This window comes from Oryx dammah, unplaced genomic scaffold, assembly GCF_014754425.2.
Source record: "Oryx dammah isolate SB20612 unplaced genomic scaffold, SCBI_Odam_1.1 HiC_scaffold_10, whole genome shotgun sequence".
Taxonomy (NCBI): domain Eukaryota; kingdom Metazoa; phylum Chordata; class Mammalia; order Artiodactyla; family Bovidae; genus Oryx; species Oryx dammah.
In genome coordinates this window covers 64,317,513-64,343,636 of record NW_024070194.1, presented here as the reverse complement: position 1 = coordinate 64,343,636, position 26,124 = coordinate 64,317,513, and the positions used below count along the sequence as shown (strand labels likewise).

At 40.6% G+C, this 26,124-nt stretch overlaps 1 protein-coding gene across 12 annotated transcripts in view; it reads left to right on the top strand.

Moving 5' to 3' along the window:
• PARD3 (par-3 family cell polarity regulator) overlaps nucleotides 1-26,124 on the top strand; it is a 574,463-nt gene that overhangs the window by 537,438 nt on the left and 10,901 nt on the right. For all 12 annotated transcript variants that reach the window (XM_040248382.1, XM_040248390.1, XM_040248385.1 and 9 more), the window contains one exon: nucleotides 16,846-16,966. In XM_040248382.1, the coding sequence (XP_040104316.1) occupies nucleotides 16,846-16,966 (121 nt within the window). The remainder of the gene's footprint in view (nucleotides 1-16,845; nucleotides 16,967-26,124) is intronic.

Sequence of the window (26,124 nt, the reverse complement as noted above, 5' to 3'; positions counted from 1 at the left end):
AGTTCTATGAAAACCTACAAGACCTTCTAGAACTAACACCCAAAAAAGATGTCCTTTTCATTATAAGGGAATGGAATGCAAAAGTAGGAAGTCAAGAAACAACCGGGAGTAACAGCAAATTTGGCCTTGGAGTACAGAATGAAGCAGGGCAAAGGCTAATAGAGTTTTGCCAAGAGAACGTACTAGTCATAGCAAACACCCTCTTCCAAAAACACAAGAGAAGACTATACACATGGACATGACCAGATGGTCAACACTGAAATCAGATTTATTATATTATTTGCAGCCAAAGATGGAGAAGCTCTATACAGTCAGCAAAAACAAGACCGGGAGCTGACTGTGGCTCAGATCATGAACTCCTTATTGTCAAATTCAGACTTAAATTGAAGAAAGTAGGGAAAACCACTAGACCATTCAGGTATGACCTAAATCAAATCCTTTACAATTATACAGTGGAAATGAGAAATAGATTTAAGAAATTAGATCTGATAGAGTGCCTAATGAACTATGGACAAAGGTTCATGACATTGTACAGGAGACAGGGATCAAGACCATCCCCAAGGGAAAAAAAAAAGGCAAAAAGGCAAAATGGCTGTCTGAGGAGGCCTTACAAATAGCTGAGAAAAGAAGAGAAGTGAAAAGCAAAGGAGAAAAGGAAAGATATACCCATTTGAATGGAAAGTTCCAAAGAATAGCAAGGAGAGATAAGAAAGCCTTCCTCAGTGATCAATGCAAAGAAATAGAGGAAAACAATAGGATGGGAAAGACTAGAGATCTCTTTAAGAAAATTAGAGATACCAAGGGAACATTTCATGCAAAGATGGGCTCAATAAAGGACAGAAATGGTATGGACCTTACAGAAGCAGAAGATATTAAGAAGAGGTGGCAAGAATACACAGAAGAACTGTACAAAAAAGATCTTCATGACCCAGATAATCACGATGGTGTGATCACTCACCTAGAGGCAGATATCCTGGAATGTGAAGTCAAGTGGGCCTTAGGAAGCATCACTATGAGCAAAGCTAGTGGAGATGGTGGAATTCCAGTTGAGCTATTTCAAGTCCTAAAAGATGATGCTGTGAAAGTGCTGCACTCAATATGCCAGCAAATTTGGAAAACTCAGCACTGGCCACAGGACTGGAAAAGCTCAGTTTTCATTCCAATTCCAAAAAGACAATGCCAAAGAATGCTCAAACTACCACACAATTGCACTCATCTCACATGCTAGTAAAGTAATGCTCAAAATTCTCCAAGCCAGGCTTCAGCAATACGTGAACCATGAACTTCTTGATGTTCAAGCTGGTTTTAGAAAAGGCAAAGGAACCAGAGATCAAATTGCCAACATCTGCTGGATCATTGAAAAAGCAAGAGATTTCCAGAAAAACACCTATTTCTCCTTTATTGACTAAGCCAAAGCCTTTGACTGTGTGGATCACAATAAACTGTGGAAAATTCTGAAAGAGATGGGAATACCAGACCACCTAACCTGCCTCTTGAGAAACCTCTATGCGGTCAGGAAGCAACAGTTAGAATTGGACATGGAACAACAGACTGGTTCCAAATTGGGAAAGGAGTACGTCAAGGCTGTATATTGTCATCCTGCTTATTTAACTTATATGCAGAGTACATCATGAGAAATGCTGGGCTGGATGCAGTACAAACTGGAATCAAGATTGCTGGAAGAAATATCAGTAACCTCAGATATGCAGATGACACCACCCTTATGGCTGAAAGTGAAGAAGAGTTAAAGGCCTCTTGATGAAAGTGAAAGAGGAGAGCGAAAAAGTTGGCTTAAAGCTCAACATTCAGAAAACTAAGATCATGGCATCCGATCCCATCACTTCATGGCAAATAGATGGGGAAACAGTGGAAACAGTGTCAGACTTTATTCTTCTGGGCTCCAAAATCACTGCAAATGGTGACTGCAGCCATGAAATTAAAAGATGCTTACTCCGTGGAAGGAAAGGTATGCCCAACCTAGCATATTAAAAAGCAGAGATATTACTTTGCCAACAAAGGTTCATCGAATAAAGGCTATGGTTTTTCCAGTAGTCATGTATGGATGTGAGAGTTGAACCATAAAGAAAACTGAGCACTGAAGAATTGATGCTTTTGAACTGTGGTGTTGGAGAAGACTCTTGAGAGTCCCTTGGACTGTAAGAATATCCAACCATTCCATCCTAAAGAAAATTAGTCCTGAATATTCATTGGAAAGACTGATGTTGAAGCTGAAACTCCAATACTTTGGCCACTTGATGGGAAGAGCTGATTCATTTGAAAAAACCCTGATGCTGGGAAAGATTGAAGGCAGGAGGAGAAGGGGATGACAGAGGATGAGATAGTTGGATGGCATTACTGACTCAGTAGACATGAGTTTGAGTAAACTCCGGGAGTTGTTGATGGACAGGGAGGCCTGGCGTGCTGCAGTCCATGGGGTCGCAAAGAGTTGGACATGACTGAGCAACTGAACTGAACTGAACTGATATAGGTCAAAATGTTCTTTTCCACATTTTAAATGATTTGTCTGGAATTCAATATTATTGATTTTTTTTTTGTAATTTGAAAAATCCCTGAAATTGAGAAAGAAAAAGTCAAATGAAAGAAAAGAAGCTCTTCTATGAATACTATGGCAACAAAAGAAATATTCTTTTCTCATTCAGCTACAGTATAATTCTAAAATGTATAAATATTTAAGCAAATGATACAATGGAGTTTCCATTAAGTAGAAGTCAATTAAGCAGATCCACAATTAGCCAATGAGCATGCAAATTGCCCTTTTTAGGAGAAAGAAGTAGGTACATAAGAAGTGCCATTATGGGGAATTTATTTAAAAAAGAAGAAAAAAGTTAGAAAGGTAAAAGAGCTTTGGGGGTAATACCTATAGTCAATAGAGTACGATTCAGCTCAATTTCTTCCCTTTTTTCTACTCAGAGTAGTCAGTAATCAGAACTAAAGGCCATGAGACTCTCAAAACTTTTTAAAAAGTTAAATGATACTCATTTTTCCTTCTTTCAAAGATGATGGAGACTTTAGTGCTTTCTGTAAGGATTTTTGAACATAAGGATTGAAACATACAAAAAAAGATTTTGATAAACTTTTAATTAATCAGAGTACGGACTGGTTCTTCTAAGACAATGATTATTTGGGATGTCATGATAGGTTTTGGGGGGGATTCCTCTGGTTGACTCAGTGATAAAGAGCCCAGCTACCAATGCAGAGTTCGATCCTAGGGTTGGGGAGATCCCCAGGAGAGGGAAATGGCAACCCACTCCACTATTCTTGCCCAGGAAATCTCATGGACAGAGGAGCCTGGTGGGCTACAGTCCATGGGATCACAAAAGAGACACTACTTAGTGACTAAACAACAACATTGCACATTTGATTTGCTTGTATTAATTCATATGTAGTAGCCATAAAACTATGCTCTTACCTGGACAATGATACCAGCTTTGCGGTGACGTCTGTGGAGTCTGGAGCTGTATTCTAAAAGTATGCTCTGTAGCTGGGGCACGATTGCACGGTGGGAAACTCATGACACGTTCTTTGTCATGAGTACCAGTAGAATGCTTTTAAGAGATCCAAATGGGAGGTGGTTACTCTTGGGCAGGACAGTTAAGAGTGGATCCCAGAAAATACTGAAGTAGAGGATTAAAGATGATAAATCATAACCACCAGTGGGAGTAAACCTGTATAATAAACATAAAGCCCAACTGTGAATTTCATCACATGTCAAAGAAAGGAAAACTGTTTTGAATGTTAATGTCAGAACATGTGTTTAGGGGAGAAAGTTTGAGGATTTGGGTAAATCATTAAAGTAGGATTTACTTATATTTGGAGCCTTGCAGATTACAAGGGCAATGCTTTAAAAACAGAGTCTCCAAGTTTATATATATATGTGTATATACACGTGTGGCTCAGAGGTTAAAGCATTTGCCTGGAATGCTGGAGACCCAGGTTCGATCCCTGGGTTGGGAAGATCCCCTGGAGAAGGAAATGGCCCCCCACTCCAGTACTCTTGCCTGGAGAATCCCATGGAGGGAGGAGTCTGGTAGGCTACAGTCCATGGGGTCGCAAAGAGTCGGACATGACTAAGTGACTTCACTCACTCACACACGTGTTATACATATGTATAACACAAATAAAAATATAACCATAAAACATAAAAGCATCATTAATGATGTCCACCATTAATTCCAAATCAATATAGTCACACATTTTGTGCTTTCTCATAATAATTCAGCTAAGCATGGAATGAGAAGTTCAATTGATTGACATTTTTGTCTCATTTATTTCCAGATAAATAATTTGTAAATTAGGTCATGGTCAAATCATGAATAGAAGAAGAGTAAATTGTTAACTAATAATTATGAATTTAACTCAGAGCACAAATAGAAGTAAAAAAAAAAATTACCAGTCAAAAAAAATTCTAATGCTCTTTAAAATGTTTGAAAATAATAGATGAAGACTCTCTATCTGGGCCCATCCAGTGTTCTGTTTTTTAGAAAATGAATAAATTTATGTTTCTACTTTTATTTTAGGTATCAAAACCTTCTAGAGTTAGGCACTCATGAAGCCTACAGGCATTATATCTTGTTACGTTATTTTCCACTTTAAATCATTTCAGAAAAGCCATATAGAATTTAACCATTATTTAGAATTATGAGCATTAAGCACTGAATTGCATTAGAATTTTTATCTTAAAAAAATCTTAGTTTTGAGTAGTATTTTGCATTTATGCTGTCATTAAAGACAGAGAATGCAAAAACAAAGACAAAGTTAGTCTTAAATTCTATGTAATCATTTCATGATTAAAGAATTAAAATAATGGTTCTATAATTAGTTTCTATGCTTGTATGATAAAACCTCTGTAATGTGAAAAAGAACATGATAATCATTTTATTTTGTCATCAAAACCCATCAGGTTTTGTAATTTAATTTCTATTGCTTTTTTTATTTCAAATTTCCATAATGTATTCCTGATTTTCACTCTACTTTTAGTTCTTCAGGGTTTTCGCCAGTAATATTAAAAATCCATTCGCTCTTTATTCAGACACTCAAATGTATATTTTAGTTTGAAGCACAGACTTTAACTGTAGGTCACAACTCACTAACCTTTGTATTCTCAGTGGTTTTATTGAATGAATAGTATAATCCATAAACTTTCCTCAACTCTGTAACCCATTAGAATAACCTTACATGTCCTTGCCATTTAATAGACAGTTCAAGAAAATCGCACGATTTATGAAAAGTGAATGCACTTTGGGCATTAACCCCAAATTATAACTGGTTCTTGCATTATGCAAAGAAAAATGACATATATGGTTTCTTATAGGCAGTAACATTTTATTTTCAAGAGTGCGTTTAAATTCAAAGGTATACCTGGAAAACATTTTCTCTCCCATCATTTATTCGTTTAAAGCCACACAGAGTTGCCTGCTAGGAAGACTGCTGCCTGCAGGAGTCTGCTTCTGTCTACAGCTCAGCACTCTTCCCTCACAGGGGCTTATCTAGGTTCAGTATGAATTTCTCCACCATCCTGGGGTTTTAGATTCTAACATTCACCCTCACAATATTCAAAGACTGTTTAGCAAGATTTATTAGAATAGGATCTCTTTGATAATTTTACATGATGATTTTTTAAAGCTTGTTAAACAATATTACTTTTGATATGGAGTTTTACCATTTTGCCTCACTGGAGGTGTGACTGGAAGACTGAGCAACCCTTTTGGGTAGCAACCAACTTGGATTATTTCTGTGAAATTTACTAGTCAGGAGGAGCCACCTCAGGCTCACAATGGACCGTCTTTTTTTCGTGTATTTATTGTTGGGTCCTGAAATTATGTATGTTTATGCGTGTGTGTATTCTTTGCAACTGGAGGAATTCCCCTTGAAAAAAGTAAAGCTAAATTTTTCTCACTCCTGCCTGAACCCAGTGACAGGCTAATAAGGAAGAATGATGATAGTAATAAAAGGGGGCGAGGGGTGCATTCCTGAGATTCTGCTGCTGATAAAATGATAGCCCTTTTACCGAATGACCACAGAGGGACTTGGGCTAGACCTTAGTCCCAGGTCTTTCTGATGGAGAGAGGTGACCCTCCCTCTGACGCATCACATCAGAAGCAGATGCAGTATTAACAGCTTTGGTGACCACCTTTTCAACCTAGAGAACAGAGCTGTATGTTTTTAATTTGTTATGATTTATTACACTGAAATTGGTGTGAAATGGACAACAAATCATAGCTGTCAGAATCTGAAAATGAATTTTATCAGCTGAGGAAAGTAAGTGCCTTTGGGATTTGCATAAGTTTCTCATAATTCTTTTCATATTACAGATGATGAGTAAAACTGTGAAAATAAACCTAAAATGACACAATATTTCCCAGGTAGCTAATTTCACATGTACACATAGACATATATAAATATAGCCATTTAGTCTCACTGTAGACTTTCCCTGTAATTCAAGGTGATTTGTACCTACCCATAGAAATATTTGTCTAAAATCCTTAGAGTAAACGTTAAGACTGTTTGTTACATCTCATAAATATCTGGGATTATCTACAGAAAAATGCGAACATTATATTATAACAAGGTATTCACCAACTTTATTTTTTCACTGTACAAACTTGGAAGAGAGAATTTATGCCAGTATGAAAATAGGAAGACTGAGGAGAGATCTATCCTCAAATTTCAGATGTTATAAATACCTTTCAGCATCACACAAAAAAACTGCCCTTGTTAGAAACTAACTTTGCATGCATAATTAATTTGAGCACCACATTCCTACTTCACAACCAGAAGAGAAATTGAATTCAGGTGTTTGGTGAACATATGGAGAATTTACTGTGAATTTATGACCTGTGGTTTGAGTGTAAAACCCCAAGATACTTGCTGATAAAACTTAATGAAGCTTGTGCAGAGGAGCTATTTTTATTTGTAGTTTGGTAATTGATACATTTCTTGGTTTAACCCTCCCACCCTTTCCCCCATTCCTCATAAATCTTCCAGTCTGAGAGGTAAAGCCACAGCAGAAAGCCAGTTCTCTCAGCCAGGTTGCGCTAAGGCGTGTAGCTAAGCTGAAGTTCAGAGTTGGCTTTGTCATGGCATTTTTAGCCTGTTCCTTCCTTCCCTTTTAATTTAGCAATTTATGCTTCTTCGCCTACACAGGGGACAGGAGACAGAGCCTTGGGAGGAAGTGTCTCCAGGTTCCTCTAAGACAGGGTCCCCAACCTCTGGGATCTAATGCCTGATGATCTGAGGTGCAGCTGATGTAATAATAATAGAAATAAACATGTACATTACCATACATAAAATAGATAGCTAATGGGAAGTTTCTGTACAACACTGGGAGCTCAACCCGGTGCTTTGTGACAACCTAGAGGGGTAGGATGGAATGGGAGGGAGTTCAAGAGGTAGAGGATGTATGATTACTTATGGTTGATTCGTGCTGTTGTATGGCAGAAGCCAGCACAATATTGTAAAGCAATTATCCTCCAACTGAAAATAAATTTTAAAAACAAAGAAAGGAAGTACACAATAAATGTAATGTGCTTAAATCATCCCAAAACTATACCCTATCCGGGTCTCTGGAAAAATTGTCTTCATAAAACTGATCCCTGGTGCTGAAAAGGTTGGGGTGGGGACCACTGCTCTGAGAGAAGCAGAAGTTTTCACAGGGGTGACACCACTTTGCCTTAAAGAAGTAAAGATGGGATGCAACCCACTCATTGTTAAAATACAGGCAACACATTCATTGCCATTTAGAGGGGTTTTTTTTCCCCTAGAATAAACATAGCTTCAGGGACAGGAACCTGCCACGCGTACCCTACCATCTCTGCTGCTCTGTCTGCCCCTAGGATTTCACAAAGGATGCCAGGAAAGAGAACGCATGACACGTGCTGCATTTTACCATACGGGGTGTAATGGGTTTAATGAGAAACCTGTGTTTGCTCACTAATTTACAGCAATTAAGAACTCAGATCTGACATCTGTAGATTATAACTACTTGTCTGGCGATTACAAGATCAGGAATATTTGATGGAATTGCTAATCAGTATGGAAAAATATCAGACTGAGAATAGTGCTGTTTACCTGCAGCCTCTGGTTCCTGGTCCCTGAGCCAGCATCCCTTGTTAGTTCAGTAACATCCCCACCCCCCAACACTTTAGTCATCCCTGTTCAAGAACTTGTTTATATCCACTTTATCATGCTGACAATCTGTCTGTTTGGAAAGGATTACAACTCTGTACATCCACGTGTGACATCACAGTCAGACATTGCTTAATGATCTGAGACGCTTGTGGTCATCACTGGCTGCCTGTTTCCATAGCTATGTGACAGGTCTGCCCTGCATATGTTTTTCCCAGTGTCACCGTTGGTCTGCTCCAGTCCTGGTGTCTGATTTAAGTGACATCCTAGAAATAGTTGAGTTTTAGACTTGCCATTGGTATGAATAAAGGGACTGAAAGATTTTCCTTTCCTAGGATGTTAGAAGAATTAATGGAACAAGGGAGGGAAAGAAGCTTTAATTTTTCTCCAATGAAAATGTTTCCAAAAATAACAAGTAATCTTGCAGGATGGGTTGTTCCCATAAGGTTCTGGATCTTTAGTCTTTCCATCTGTGTAAATACTGAGGAAATCAATAAAAAGATACACTTCCCTTAAATAAGTCAACTAAAATCCAGAAACCTCACGTGAAGGCTGAATTGTTACCTGAAGACATTGCCAAGTCTTGGAGAAGACAGACGTCAGCAGAACAGGATCTGAGTGTAAATGAATGGAGTCCTGGAAGCTTTCATTTACTCTCTCCTTTCTAAATGTGCTGTGATGCAGATCATAATGAGGATTCAGCATCTTAACTGCGGAATCCTAGGATCTGGAGAGGATAGGTCTTTGAAGTCCCAGCAGGTGGAGGAGAAAGAGTACCTTCAGCAGAAAAGTTGGCAGTGTTCCCTTCTGGTGTGCCCATGGAATGCCTGCGGGGAGGTGAGAGATATGCACCACGAAAATGCTTTCAGTGTGAAGCTATATTGTTTCCACCATCTCAGATATAATTTGGAAATAGGCTTTTTGCATTTTTTTAATTGAGAAAAAGAATAATATCCTCTTGCATCCCTAGTAATTGGATGCCAAGTTCAGGTGTGAAATTCACTAGCATTTAGAATAGAATTTTGTACTTAGGCCAAAAAAGTAAATTGGTAGAGCTGAGAAGTATATAACAAACATGAAGAGGCTGAAGGTATGAGCTGATATGGTTAACCAAAATTTTTACTATGTACCTATTCTTTTGTAAATTGGGGATGTGAAGGAAATCTGTTACGTAGTGCATGCATGCTTGGTTGCTCAGTCGTGTCCATCTCTTTGTGCCCCGATGGACTGGAGCCTGCCAGGCTCCTCTGCCCATGGCATTTCCCAGGCATGAATACTGGAGTGGGTTGCCATTCCCTTCTCCAGGGATCTTCCCAACTCAGGGATCAAACCGACATCTCCTGCACTAGCAGGTGGACTCTTTACTACTGCACCACCTGTTATGTACCGAGTCCTTGGCAAACTAAGTAAAACCCATTTTAACCAGGAATATCTCCTTGTGGGTTGTGTGTGACCCACATCCTAGCTGGTTACCAGTCTCTGCCAGAAAGAGAAAACTAGAATGAGTCCTTGAGTTTAGTTTTATCAAACAACCTGGTTGAGGGATCTGTTCTCACTATACTCTGGGAAAACCCCCACAATGCTGCTTTGACCTTATGAGGGCTGATTACAGAGAGCACAGAGTCAGAGTGGGGTGTTTTGGTGAAGTGATGGGGAGTTTGACAAGAGGTGTCATCCTAAGCCATTGGATAGACTTCCATGGGGTGTTTTTGGCTGTAACTCATGTCAAGAGGAAAGCATGCTCTGTTGTTTGCATGCATTACGATCTAGCAGGTACCATCTTTCACTGACACCTTGTTCAGTTATATTTACTTTGGGCAATTTTTCTCAAAGACCAAAACTTTGGAGTGACTAACGGTATACATGGTAGCGGTGAAACTCATTCATAAGTAAGTTTCCTCTCTCTTCCTCTTTTATCCAGCAGGCTTTGCAACAGGCAGTATTTATTCGGTTGCAAGTGTCGGCAAGGCACAGTTCTGTGTGCCCTTCTAGGCCACTTGATGTTTACTTAGTGTGTACAACCCCTTCGCATTGTCAAAGGGTAGTGTGGTGGTGATGGTGGTGGGGGATACGTGCGTGAGTGTGTGTGTGGAAGAGAGGAAGGTTTAGGGAATTTGTGTGTTATCTTTTGTGGTCACCAGGGGGAGACCCACCATGCAATTGCATTGCAAATCCCTGTTTGCGTCACATCCACTAACATCCTACTGGCCAGATCAAGCCACATGGCCAAGGCCATCATCAATGGGTATCTGTTTTCTTGCTGAAGAGCAAGTTAACACAGACTCAGCAGCTGCAAACAGCACATGCTTATTGTATCAGTTTTCATGGGTCTGGAGTGTGACAACAGCTTAGCAGAATCCCCTGCTCAGGGTCTCATCCTGCTGCAGCCAAGAGGTCAGCCAGCCTGTGTGCTCACCTAGAGGCTCCTCTTCTAGGGAAGCACCACTTCCTGCTTTTGGAGTTGTTGGCAGCATTCAGTTCTTGGAAGCTGTAGGATTCATGATGGCTTTCTTCTTCAGTGCCAGAAAGGAGAGAGATGGACTAGCAAGATGGACCCTGCATTCTTACCTAACCACATACATATAATCATATCTATTTCATGACCTTTGCCTTGCTTCTGTGGATAGCAGCAAGTCACGGGCCCTGCCCACACTCACTTGTTTGAGTGTGACTTACTCACAAAGGTGTGAAGCCCAGCGACAGGGATTGTGGGACACCTGAAAAGTCTATCCATTATAAATATTTGCTAACAATTTACCCGCTATGGGGATGTGACGTACAAAATATATACATGCCAAAGGACAAGGATTATTGAGGAGTTGAAAAGAAAAAATGAAGAGGGGCTGCAGTATAAGGAAAGGCTTCAAGGAGGTGGAATTTGAATTCTTCGACTTCCTATTAGAAATGGAAAGATGGAAAGAGAAGCAGAGGTTATCTCAGAAAGAAAGATTTGAGCAAATTTATCTCCTTTCTTCCTTGGGAGCCTCTCTGCTCTTAGAAACTAGAATCTTCTCCCCTTCCTGAGCCCCTGGATCCATCCCCTCCCTCTGTCTAGCTCCTCTCTTTTCTTTCATGCTCTCCTTCCTTCCATAGGAAGGGAAGTGTGTCCCAAGGAGGTACCTCTTTGTCCAGAACCACGAGTGGTTTTTCTCCCTTGCCCTATATTCCAGCTTTCTGGATTTCCTCTGTATAATTAAACATGCAAATGATAAAGTATTTTTAGTCCATAAAGAATTCATCAGTTATGTCACAAACGTGTCTATCTCAGCAAATGCTGGTCTGAAAAGATAGGTCAGAACTCAAGCCTGCAGGCCAGTGTGCCATGGGTTAGACAACTCAGGAGCAGAGGCAAGGGTCCATGGACAATGCTAAGTGGTCTTTTTTTTTTTTTTTTTTTAGTATTTGTTTCTTGGGCCTCTTACTAGGGATCCAGTAGCCTTATCTCAGTGTAGTGAAAGTAAATAGACTAGAAAGGCAACATACAAGATAAGCAGCATCTGCAGAATATAAAGTAGAGATTACAAGCTAGCAGGCAACAAACATATTTTTTGTCTCACCTAGGACTGAAAAAATAAAACAAGCCAATAATTAAAATTAGGAGGTGGGAAGACTGTAATTCTGACTTCTCTCTCAAAAAAACTTACAAGGCAGCATCAGACCTGTACTCTTTCAGGACAATAATCTACTGGAATCAAGTAAGAGCCTCCCTTTGTAGACCAAGCATATTTCCCCCAATTGTCACAGCACAGTGGGTTTCCTTCACTCTTTAGTTAATTGCCCTGCAGGCATTGGAATTTGTCCCGACTATGAAGCCTGCCTTTTCATTCTGCTCATGGGCTTCTCGAGGCAACAGTACTGGAGTGGGTAGCCATTTCCTCCTCTAGCATGTTAGAAAGCAGAGACATCGCTTTGCTGACAAAGGTCCATATAGTCAAAGCTATGATTTTTCTAGTAGTCATATACGGATGCGAGAGTTGGACCAAAAGGCTGAGTGCTGAAGAACTGATGCTTTTGAACTGTGGTGCTGGAGAAGACTCTTGAGGGTCCCTTGGACAGCGAGGAGATCAAACCAGTCAATCCTAAAGGAAATCAACCCTGAATATTCATTGAAAGGATTGACGCTGAAGCAGAAGCTCCAAAACTTTGGTCATCTGACATGAACAGCCAGCTCATTGGAAAAGACCCTGATGCTGGGAAAGATTGAAGGCAAAAGGAGAAGAGAGTGGTAGAGGATGACATGGTTGGATAACATCATCGACTCAACAGACTTGAGTTTAAGCAAACTCCGGGAGATAGTGAAGGACGGAGAAGCCTGGCCTGCTGCTGTCCATGGGGTCACAGAGTCGGACACGACTTAATAACTGAACAATAATAAATGAAGCCTGCAGGCATAGTTTTCAAAGCACTTGCAGTGCTTTCAAATGCATGCAGATTCCTGGGCCTGCAGAAATATCTCAAGGTAAGTCTTAATCAGCATTTTTAAACAAGCATTCTGGATGATGGGATTCATATACAAGACGTGTGTAGTGGTGAGAGCCACGGTTATGGAGTTTTTTCCTCATTCAGGGCACCTAAGAAGACGGCTGGAGTAAACACGCCTGTGCAGCATGGGTGGAGGATGGGCTCTGATGCTTACCTACAAATAGGATTGTGGCTGCATTTGGCATGGATTGGTGTTTTCAGCTACTTTCATTTGTGAAGCACATTGCAGGAGTCCAGTCTGAAGGTTTTAAGGCTTAGCACTCTGTGTGATCTACCTCTGATAGGAAAGGGTACATCCCGATGGTAATTGAATGGGAAAGATCTGAGTTTTGTCTAAGTCAAAGTTAGGTTGTACATGTGGTTTAGGGATCTCTATAGTGTCTGATCCAATGTACGCACTTTCTTGATTCTGTTAGAATCTTATTTAGTTTAAAATACACGCACCCATTCCCTCACACACACACACACACACACACACATACATACACACACATACATGTGTATGTGCATGTGTATAAACAGCAACATGCTAAATGCTAGTGTTGAATGTAAACTGTGTGGATTTTTTTGCACAAAAAGCATCTCTGATTACTCTCCTTGTGAGGGGGAATCAATTATAATTGATTGATTGACTCCTCATAAAGAGTTTTATTGTTTTACTCACCCATCTGATCAACTTAGGTGATATCTTTATTATATTCCTCACCAAAAAGTAATAATAATGAGCAACTTTAAGTTGGTGATGAACCCAAATGTAAGTTGATTGGGGTCTTCAGGAACTCATCACTAATGCTAATAAGCATTTTAAATTTCCTTTGGCCTTCTTGGCAGAAGAGGTAACCAAAAACTATAGAAATCCAGATGTGAGTTATTGACACTTAGGACCTGCCCCAAGAAGCAGAGCTGGGCAGTTGCAGTGTTACATCTCTGGAAGCCAGGGTCTCACCTGCAGGCTGCCGCCTGCTATCGTCCAAGGCTGCTTAATGGGCTCCCAGTCTTTGGGAACCTCCATACATCAGGAAACCACTGCAGCCTTCAACCCCCAGGTGATTTGCTAGTCCAGGGCAGGTCAGTCTGCTTCTTCTAGAGCATAAGAAGAAAGGAAGCAAGGAAAAGAGAGTGAAATAGTGGTCTCGCCAGCAGCTCAGATTTGGAAATAAGGTTGGAAATGACTTCCAGGACTTGTCTTATCCTGTGAGAAACATGAAGGTCACTAGAATTGAACATTAAGGACCCTGGGTCTTCTTCCTTTGTTGGGAGACTGGACGTTCAAGTAATCACAAATAGTAAGAAGAGGTCTGTTTTTACTGATGGCTTGGACTTCATGGACCTAATAATTATGAGGTTAAAACTGTGCTACATGAAAATAAATAATAGGAAAATATTTCTACTTGGACTTGGAAAATACTTCATCAGGCAAGCCTCCTAAATCCCTCTACTAAAAACTGTGAAGTAGGACTTCTCTGATGGTACAGTGGATGGGAGTCCATCGCCAATGAAGGGGCCATGGGCTCGATCCCTAATCCAGGAAGATTCCACATCCTGCAGGCAACTAAAGCCCATGTGCCAGGACTTCTGAGCCCGCGCTTTAGGGACCGTGAACCACAACTACTGAGACCCTGTGCTGCAGTTCCTGATGCCCATGTGCCGAGAGCCTGTGCTCCACAACAAGAGAAGCCACCACGATGAGAAGCCTGCACACCCACAGCAAAGAGGAGCCCCCACTAATAGCAACCAGAGAAAGCCCGTGCACAGCACTGAAGAGCCAGTACAGTCAGAAAGGAAGAACGAAAGAACATTAAAGGAACACTTAGGGAATTCTCTGATAGTCCAGTGGTTAGGACTCCCCCTGTACATGGCAGGGGACCTGTGTTTGATCCCTGTTTGGGGAACTAAGATTCTACAAACTGAGCTACCTGGTCAAAAAAAAAAAAAAAAAAAAACAAGCTGTAAAATTAGCCAGGAACAAAAGAGAGTCACAGCTGGAAAGAGGGAGTGAGATGAATGGTTTACTCTCCAATTCTTTGTCTGAGGAATGTACACACATGCCTGTACCTTCACGGTTTTCCCGTGGAGAGTAAGGAGTTCTTGGATTGGGCATTACGCTGGGAAAATGTGTGGGCTGGGACAAGAGAAGATGCCGTATATGTGACTTAAAAGCCAGTAGGAATAACAGCCTGCCAGGCTCAGGAGTGTAGAGGGGAAGTCTGAAGCAGCGGAAGGATGCCTCATGTATCAAGTTGCACATCTTACAGACGCATTAACTTTCCATGTCCTCCAGCTGGTCAATCCCAAAGATTTGTCAGAAGAGAAGCAAAGGGAAGATGAGTTTTCATTGATGGGAAAATCATCAAATTGAATGAGTCAACCGGCTATTTCAAGAACTCTCATGAAATTAACAGAAATGTGAAGGTGATATCAGCCCACCCAGGAGATGAAGTGATGAGAGACAATCCTGTCTTCTTAGAAGGTGTTCATGTATGGTCCTCGATGTGATCATTTCAAGTTGAGATTTTTAAACCTATAGAATCCCTCAAAATTTGTGAAATACAAAGACCTATGTTAGTTTGAGAATTTTATATTCTCTTCTCTGACACATTCTCTTTCTAGGCCACCCCTCACAAATGCCATTACCCCAGAAGCTGTGTGGCCAAGAGAAGTCAGATCCGCTCTAAGTAACCAGGGCAATGTGTGTTCCATGAAGGGACCCATCCTTCTGTTGGCTGACAGCTTCCCATTCTGCCAGCAGCTTGGAGGGTATATGTGATAAATACAAGACTTGGTTCTTGTCCTCAAGAAGTCTAAAGTTTCATTGGAAAACTGTATACCAAATCTGCTTGAGTAGCTGTCCGGATTGGATGTGATTTTGTGCTAGGGAATGGAATCGACCAAAAGCACCATGAGATTTAAGATTGATTTGTGTATACTCAGTCGCTCAGTCATGCCCAGCTTTTTGGGACCCTGAACTCCAATACTTCGGCCACCTGATGCAAAGAGCTGACTCATTGGAAAAGACCCTGATGCTGGGAAAGATTGAGAGCAGGAGGAGAAGGGGACGACAGAGGATAAGATGGTTGGATGGCACCACCAACTCAATGGACATGGGTTTGGGTGGTCTCTGGGAGATGGTGATGGATAAGGAAGCCTAGAGTGCTGTGGTTCATGGGGTCGCAAAGAGTCGGACACGACTGAGCGACTGAAATGAATGGACTGTAGGGTCCTCGACAGGCTCCTCTGTCCAAGGAATTCTCCAGGCAAGAATGCTGGATTGGGTTGTCATGCTCCACTCCAGGGGATCTTCCTGACCTAGGGATCGAACCTGGTTCTCCTGTGTTGCAGGCAGATTCTTTACTGTCTGAGAGTGGCTAGAAAATTCTGAATTCTAGTCTCACATTTCCCTACTGGCCGGGGAAAGACTGGAAACAAGTTACTTATCTTCTCTGAATGGCAGTTTATATCTGTGTGTGTGTGTGTGTTTATGTGTGTGTGTGTGAAATACTACCTTCTGCACCTACCTTATAAGCTTTCTGTGAGGATAAAACAGAATTCAAAGTTATCAAAATGAAGGCAACAATATTATTAACTTATTGATTCAATTCAACTACTGCCTGAAGTTGTTTTTAAACTGTTTTTTATTTATGCTGTGAGTGTGAGCTTTTGTGTTTAGACCTCTGATAACTCATAAATAAGAACATCATATAATGGCATTATGTAAATAATACTGCATGTTTGTGAGGCTACAATGTATGGGGTTATCTCACTTGATTGTTACAACTGTGATATTTAGAGCAGAAGGGATTCTTATGTGCACTTTCTGTATATAAAGAAGCCACAGCCCAGAGGCACTGTGTCTTATTCCAAGAAGGTAGAGGACCTTGGTATTTATGATTTTTCATGCAATGTCCTTTCTAAACTATTGTTGTTACCAACACCTTACCAGATTACAGAGAGGAAATGAGGCTTTTAAAGAGCTGTGTAAAAAAGGAATGTCTAAAAATACTGCTCACTGTCTTGAATATCTGCCTGAAATCACCTCCATAAGTCTTAATCATAAGAACAAAATGAACACATATTTGAAATGCCTAGATACGGTCTTAAAATTTCACTTTCTCCCAAACAGCACCATTTCACAGCAAGCTGCCATTTTTTCCCCTAGTATCTGCCATCCACAGATTGTATTTCTGAAGAGTGTTCATTGTTGCCCATTTTGTCTTTCAGCAACAGATCAACTCCTAGCAACCATGATCGGATACAGCGTCTCCGGCAAGAATTTCAGCAAGCAAAACAGGATGAAGACGTGGAGGATCGGCGACGTACCTATAGCTTTGAACAACCCTGGGTGAGTGTCTGGTGCCTCCACACAGTTGTAGGAAGTCCTACAACTTCCCTGCAGTAAAAGCCATTAATAGCTGTGACCTCAGACCTTTACAAAATGAGACGAGATGGAGCCAAATTCCTTTGACCTTTAGCATATTGACCTTTTTCCTCATTTCCTTCTGGGTTTCATCATTGCTAATTTCATTTTATATCTTGTTGCACCATCTGTCCATTACATAATAGGTTTCATTTGCCTGACGACAAGACAGAGCAGGAATATTCTGACTCGCAACTATGCCTTTTTTAAAGTTTACTAAATATTTTCTATATACATTTTTCTGAGAATCAAAACCTAAATAAATTAGTTCTGTGTATCTATGGTGTATCTACTCTGCACAAAGTACAGTATTTAGAGATTCTTGATTCTCCCCCATCCCCTATGTGTATTTGTTGAACCTTGCCATGTATCTTCCTGTGGGTCAATTCCATTTCTTCCTCCCAAAGCCTCCAGAGTGGTCTTTCTACAGCAAAGCTTTGAATGGGCTTCTCAATGTCCCCAAGATAAGTCCAGATTCCACAGTGTGGCAGGCTAATTAATCCTCCCCAATCCAGCCCCAGATTTGAGCTCTGATCTTGTGTTTTGTCTTAGAGATGATAGCCCATGTGCGGATGTGAGGTGTTGAAGCAGATTTGGGGTTCAAGATGATGGGAATTGTGAAGACTCTGAAAACTTGAGGGAGAGAGTCAATTAGAAATGAGTAAATAGGCTGCTGGAGGCAGGAAAATCTAGCTGAAGTAATGTATTGTTAAATCTAGTCCACATGGTGGTGGGATCATAGCCAACAACACTTTAAGGGCTGGGAATAGAAAAATAATTATTTTTAATTTATTTTATTGAAGTAGAGTCGATTTACAGTGTTGTGTTCATTTCTGCTTTTCAGCAAATGATTCAGTTATATTTATACATTCTTTTCACATTCTTTTCCATATGGTTTATCACAGGATATTGAATAGAGTTCACTATAGTAGGACCTTGTTATTTAGCAAAATAATTTTTTAGATTAATTCCATGATGAGGAATGGCAAGACAGACATGGCAGAAAGTCAAGGAAGGTGAGCCTGGGGAGGATGCTGGTGAAGCACTGCCCCGGCTGGAAAGGTGGTCAGTGCAGCTCAGGGAGGTGTTGCCAAGATAGCCTGAGAGGATGCTGGAGTGAGGGTGGGGTATCAGCAGTCTAGGATTATGAAGCCTAGGAGGCTGTGGTCAAAAGAGTGTGTTTGTGGAGTCTTGGAACATCTGGATGGTGTTGGGATCAAAGGTGTCCCATCCATGCATGTAAATTCCTAAAGCAGAGGAGTGATTAGCGTCCCAAAAGTGAATGAGTTCAGTTCACTGTGTCGGGAATATGATTACACTCAATATTTGGGAGAATGAGAAAAGGCTGACATAGAACTGAGTGTGGTCATATTGTAGGGAAGGAGAGACAAACATGGGAAGATGGTAGGAGCTTTCCATGCTAGTTGGAAAGTCTGAACATGGATGGTATCAGAACAAAATGCTGGCCCACTAGCCAGGTCAGAAAATAATTTTAATTTTTTTTCTCTAGGCATCAGTTTTCTTATTTGTAAACCAAGGGGATTACAGTAGCTGATTGAGTGTCAGTTACTAAACCTTTTGTTAGAATAAACATTTAAAGGGAAGCTGGGTGTGTAAAGCAGCTATCAGTAGAGCTCCTCGGTTGCATACAGAGGTCTCCATGGACCCAGGTGACTGCAGCCATGGTTCAGAGCTTCTCCAAGTGTGGTCCATGGACCACCTATGAGAAGCCCTGCTCCCAGAGTTTAGATCATTGCTGAGGTCCTCTTTGGACCTAAAATCCAGCATGGTTAGTACATTCCACACAAAGCCAGAAACCCATAGACATTATTATCTGGAATTTGGTGATCAAGTTGGAGTTTGTAGAACTTTCATTTTGTAAATTAAAGAAAGGAAAATTGGAGAAGTCATCCCAGTTAGAAGGACCTCACCTTGGCTCAGGTGAGAAAGATAGGGGCCTTAGAAGAGACAATATGAGAACTGCATCCTGGAAGAAATCGATGGTAGCCAACTTTGAGAGTTTATAAAACACATAAATACCTATGAAAATCTAATTGTCCTCTGCAACAATATCACTATTAATAATATGTAGTTTATTTTCCTAGATGGTAAGTAAAATGAGTCATTCCCATGTAGCAACAGGATGGAATTATGTTCATTTACTTCTATTGTTTGGCTTACTGACTCAACCTAGTCCTGTTAGCCTTCTTAAAGCCGACCTCTTTGTGTTGTGGGATAAACATCCTTAACTCTGTATATTGTCACAAAGGTGCTGAAAGGAAGAATGAGGCCAGTGCAACCCGAAGGGATAGATACATGAAAAGGGTTCTCACAGCCCCAGCTCTATAGAGCTCCAGCCCGGCAGGGGCAGCGTTGTGCCATTTTACTTTACCTGGGTGTGTGAATTTCCAAGCAGCATGTTTTATTCTAAAATTAATTATTTAACTCATCAAATTTCTTGAGTGTGCATTATGTTCTGTTTATTATTGTGTTTGGCTTGGGAAAACAAAGAAAGAAAGCCCTTAGAATCCTAGAATCAAGCCGATACAAAAGAAGGAATGCTGCATGCAGTCTTGATAGGGAAAAGCAGGGATGTTTGAAGACAAAGGAACCACACCCGAATTGGTTGTGGGTGTGCACAAAAAGCTTGAAAGACCACATCTTTTAAGGTGAAAGATATTTCAAATATATAACTTTGAGAAACAGAGGAACCCATCTTTGGGACCTAAGATTAATTGGAATTATTTCTGGATAGTAACATCATGTCCACATGCAAGCTCTACAGGTTTGCTGGAAGCGAAATGAGCATTTCCTGCTCCTTAGCTCTAGAAATTTTGTACTGAGAGATGTGGCAACAATTTGGTATCCATTTGATATCTTTCTAAGTTTTCTTTTAATGTAGGACATGAACATTTTGGCATATATTTCTATGTTATCTATTGAATAGGAGCAATCATGTTGGAAATTTGAGACTATCTTATACATTAAGAAACTCAACTACTGAAGTTCATAGGCCAAATTATTGTGTATCAAAAATGCCATAGCAACTTCAGATGGACCACTTGGCTTGTAAGATCTTTTCCTATTGAGCTGGGAATTATTTGGATGACAGGCTGATTACCTTGGGAATGGAATAATTTCCTAAATTGTGGGTCTCAAGTTGACTTTATTTATACATTTTTTCATTTTCAAACAGTTGGGATCTTGCTGGGTACTCCCCTTTCTACAGATCATGTAAATAAGCTTCAAGTGACAGCAATTCTATGTAGTGTGTTAATTTTCATACCAATTCTCATTGTTGCCTTAGGAAGAGCTGCTCAGTTGTTCAGAATGTAGCATGGTCTATGGTTTTTATTATCTGTTTTACAAAAAAAGTTTTGAGTATCTTGGACTGTTTATTCTCTTCTCATATATATTCTGACCTTGAAAGATCACTGTATTTGGAAAAGATGAGACCATGATCTCACCTACTGGAACTGTTTGAAATCATTTTAGTGTTAAGGAACCACAAGCACATCTTCAAGCTGTGGGTACAACTTAGACCATATTAGCTGAAATTGTCCTGCTTGTTGGAAATGCCCACACGTGCAGTGCAGTCAGATGTATCATACATAAAAATACCCAAGCCAATGACTTCACACACACACAGAGACGCTACAGAAAATTCCTCCAAGTGGTCCTTTTTAACTCTCCCATTTTTCAAAATGTTCTCTTGACTCTAGCAGCACAGAATGCACCTGTTCCCGGGCTTTTGTTCAAAATAACATTTGGGCCGGAGGGAGCTGATTTTTGGCACAAAGGGTCTTTAGATGAGCAGAGGCCTAGAGAATTTCCTTAGCTCCATAATTGAAGTGAGTTATCTCCCAAGCTGAGTAAAAGAAGAAGAAGCAGGAAAAGCAACTTCTTCCCCACGAAGCGCCAGGTGCAGCATAAATAAAGCAGCAAGTTGCTTTAAATCTTTCTTAAGATAATGGAACAATAGCTGAGGTTAGGGTTATTATCACAGAGCTCAGATATGGACAGGACTTAGTATGTTGCTTTTAAAAGAATTAAATTGCAGGCTGCAGACCTAAGTACAGTATGCTGTTAAAACTTTGCAGATACCTGACTGCCCACAGCAGACTCACTGACTGAGACGGTTGATGGATGGGATAATGGAGCCTTTAATAGCTCTATTGCTAAATCCTTTCCATCCTGGGTAGGTAGGGACTGAAAGTAGTTTAGTCCTTCAGATAGAAAATTGATCCTCCACAATGTGAAAATCCTCTTCTCCCCCGATCTTCCTTCCTAGCTGTCTGTCCTCAAACAAAACAAAATCTGCTCCTTTCTCCATTTGCCCACTTTGGACTTTTGTTTTTAAAGAAACTCCTATTTAATGCTTTTATTTATTTACTTGGCTGGGCCGGGTCTTAGTTGCAGCACTTGGGATCTCCGATCTTTGTTGCAGCATGCAGGGTCTTTAGTTAAGGCATGTGGAGTCTAGTTCCCTGACCAGAGATTGAATCCAGGACCCGTGTATTGGGTGCACAGAGTCTTAGTCACTGGACCATCAGGGCACCCCTACCTTGGACTTTTATTGGCTCCTTTTACCACTTTAGCATCTTACCTGCTTTAATTAGAGGGCTGGTCAGACTGCACAGCCATCCTACACCGCTAGACTGCGTTCCCTGGACCAGGGGAGTTTGCGGAAATGATGGTTCTCTTTTTTCTTCCTCTTTCTTAAGACTTAAAGGCATCTGCTGTGATCCCCTTCTAGCGGGCCTCCATGCCTGGACTCAGGAAATGCCTTCTTAGTTGACAGCCTTACTGTGTGGAGTTTTGACTCCAGTTCACATTGGGTGACCATCACCTCCCTTGGAAATCCACCTGGGGGGAGCCATTCTTGCAGCAAAGGGGTGCCCTGGAGTCGTGAAAGGGTGTCCTTGTGCTGCTGCAGAGCAGCCCTCTTTCTTGGAGTCCCAGGACCTGAGGGCTGTTATAACCAAGGAGCCCTCTGGTGGTGAAGTGCGCGAGGCTGCCTGCCTCCCATCAGCGACGCTGGAAGGCTGCTCCTTTATTTTCAACCTATCTGCTGATTCCAACGGGAAACCAGATCCTAGCCCTGGTTGGGAAAGATGAGAAGAAGACAAATAGTGTGTTAAGACCGAAACACATATTTATAAAATCTTGATGAGGGAAATTGGTATGCACTGCCATTTTTCAACCATTACTCACATCATTAGTAGCAATTAAGCTTTTCAACATTCAGAACCCACAGAGTTCAATCGATAGCTGTGTCAGTACGGTGTGTGATGGGCAGAGGGGAGGAGGGCTGGGAGGACAGGATCCAGAGGCAAAAGTTAACTTTGTTTGGATTAGAAGTTGGCAATTAAGTCCGCAATAGAAAATCATTTACCAGTGTTAGCAATGGCCAGTTTTAAACAGAGTCAAAAACTTACACCCTTAACATGATTCAGTGACCTTTTGTTATCAGAACATGGAATTCATACTAGGATCACAGTATATTTGAATCGCTAAAATGAGAACTTTAAATCTCAAGGGATATCATTGTTTTTGTGTTATTTATTGTCATCTTCATTGTCATCATCTTCATCACAGGTTTTCATCCAAAGCACACAGACTTTGTATTTTATTTTTGCTCTCTCTACATGCCCTGGACATACGTGAAAATTTGAAAAAAAAATTTTTTATTGGAGTATAATTGCTTTACAATGTTGTGTTAGTTTCTGCTGTACAATAACATGAATCAGCTATATGTATACACATATCCCCTCCCACCTCCCCACATCTATCCCTTCTAGGTCATTACAGAGCTGAAAATTTTGTTATTCATAATTTAAGTAGATGAAAATCCACCCCAAATAATCACTTATAAGACTATTACAAATATGTGTGAATACATACAAAAGAACACACACATTCTTACATGCTTTTTTTTATCTATAAGAAGGAAAATTAGTGTATTTAAAATTATTAAATACTTTATGTAAATGTTAATAGAACTAATGAATTTTATTCATGAGGCACATTTTTACATGAAGCTCTAAAAGTCTTCACCTAGTTCTAATCAGTTCTGAAACTTGTAGGGTGTATATTTATTTTTGTTCTTTATTTAGTATATTAACAGTTTGGGCTTTGTATTTTTATTTTTATGTATTATCTTTTTTAATTTGGAAAAAATAAGGATGATTTTACTTAATGGAGAGAAATGCCAAAGCATTTCTTAATTTACCGAAATAGTACACAGAAGAGATTTTTGCATTTTGTTCTACACTAGTAAGTAATAGGAGAAGGCTTTCCTGGAAAATCCCACGGACAGAGGAGCCTGGAAGGCTGCAGTCCATGGGGTCGCTAAGAGTCAGACACGACTGAGTGACTTCACTTTCACTTTTAACTTTCCTGCATTGGAGAAGGAAATGGCAACCCACTCCAGTGTTCTTGCCTGGAGAATCCCAGGCAGGGGGCAGCCGGGTGAGCTGCTGTCTATGGGGTCGCATAGAGTCGGACACGACTGAAGTGACTTAGCAGCAGCAGCAGCAGTAAGTAATACCAAAATTGTGCAACTTTCAAAGTTTTATGTAATTTTAAAATATAATATAAATAGTAAAATCTCTTCATAATCATGATAAACACAAGTACTTTGCAGCTCATTTGCAAAAACAACCTGCATAGTCTTGACTGGTGGTTTTTAAACATAAGCCATGAAGAGAGTCACGTAGCCGTGGTTTTCCAGCATATTGTGTAAGAGATAATCATGTATTTACTTCTGTCTTACAACCTCTATCATTATTATGGCCGTGGCAACCTTGGCTATTTTTTTTCCTTAAAAGGTCATTGCTTGTCACCAGTTTCATCACAAACAAGGCCAGGGTTATTTATAATTTGCTCTCTTAAAACAGAGCTGCTGTCTTGTTATCTGGTGAATCTCTAGAATCATTACAATGATGCTTTGCCTGTGTGTTTCCCCATATGGATGCTGCTTTGTCACTGTAGTTGCTGTTACCGTTTGATCTGAAAACATGCCCTTCTCTCTGGGGTTACACATGATCTCTTTCTTCATTTCTGTCTTTATTTTTGTGATTTTGGACTCTAGATATTTCTATTTCTGCCGTTTCTGTTTCTATTCTATTCTATTTCTGCCATTGGGATGGAAACCACAAAACCCCAGTGTCTTAAAGTCAGGGTTCCTGGTGGTAATACTGTTTCCACAATTCACATTTTTATGAGATCTTCATTGAAATCATGAATCCAATTATTTTTGATGCAGCCTAAGTAGAGAACGGGCCAGGACAAATTTCTTTCACTGTTTCTCTGGGTCCATCATGCACACAGTCTCCCTGGATATCTGTGGCCCAGTCAACTTTCATCCTAAAGATAAGGGTATTCTTTCTAATAACCTACTCTTTCACACACTCTGAAAAGAGAGAGTAAAATATTAATAGCAAGGCTAAGGTGTGTATTTCATCAGAGTGAAACAAACAATGAAATCTGTCAGTTTGCTGATTCCAGACTCCTTCCCTCATTCTAAGTTTTCAGATCCCACTCGATGATAATTTCATTACTGGCATTCATCCACATGCACTGAGATATGCCACTGATAAGGTTGGAGGTGATCAGTCCCAGAAAACACACAGTGGAGGAAACAAAAGCCCTTCAACCTTTTTCCTTCCCTCCATCAGTATCAAATTTTCAGGACTCTGGGAGAAGCAACTTAAAAATACACCTGAAATTTCTACAAGACCTTGCATTTTCTTTTCACAACTCCACAAGCAGTGTGTCATAGAACAGCGTGAGCTTGAAAAGCTGGTTAGTAAATCTTACAGCAGAATGCCAGGTCTTTCAAGACTGTTTGACACATGTGTGTAGCTTAGACTGAGTGTAAATGAAATGAAAATGGGGTTCTTTTTGAAGGCATATTTTCTTGCTTCTCTTTTCCTGTCCACTGGCCCTTCCCTGGGCTCCCCACCAACAACAGATCACCCCAGCACTGTTCTGGGCCAGCCTTATCCAGGGTCACGGAAGAAACTGTTTGTCTCCTTAATGTTGTTGGCGAACAATTGCTTCATGCTTTGTTTGCATAAGCAGAACTCATTCGGCAACATGTTTTCTTTGCTGAAGGCACCACGGATGTTATTTGAACCATGTTGTGGAGTGGGTCTCCGAACACACATTTGTTCCAATGTGTGTGGTTATAAACATCCACTAGTAGAGACTGGGGTATCGTAAAGTCTAATCTCTTCACATATTATTTTTGTATCGGGATATTTTTAATATGCTCGCTGGCGATGCCCATATGCTTTGAAATTTTGTCCTGCATATTGCTTCATTATTGCTTACCAACAAATGGGATATGCTGGCCAGGCAGAAAGGGGACAATAGAGGTCACTGCCTTTCTCGTTGCACAAAAGCCACCAGAGGAACCACTCTTTAAGGAACAAGCCTACGTGTTATCTTTCCAGGCTCCAAATGAGTGCTGAGACTCTTATTTTAGAAAGTGATTATCGAGTCCAAGTCTGCTACTGGCTTTCAGCTCTGAAAAAAAAAATCAATAACTTGTTTATCACAGACATTCTTTGTTTGGAATAAATCTATTGCACAATGTTGCATAACACAAAGAGGACAGAGGTTGGTGAGTGCCAAAAAGGGTTACTTAAGAGTGCGTGCCATTGATGGCTATGATCTACCTTTGTCGGGTGTTTGTAAAGTTAGAGGCATCGTTGCCTGTTTTGAGTGGAGCTGCTTTCAAAATGTACCATCGTAAAGGCAAGCTCAAAGCCATTGGTAGAAGCTAAAGCAGGCACAATGGCCCAGCACCATACACTCCGCCAGTATCTGGTTTCGTTCAGTGGCAGCTATCAGCAGACGACCGGCTGCATGAAGTGTTTAGCCAGAAGGATTGACTGTTTCTCTGTAGCATATAATTAACCTGGGTAAAAATGCCATTTCTTAATAACTAAGGCAAAGTGTATTATTTCACAACCAGTTCCAGGAGCTATTAGCTTACAGATTTATTCTTTGGATAAGCTATTCTGTTTGCATGTGGCTGCCACGGTGGCTGCCACGGAAGACCTGTATATGGTGAA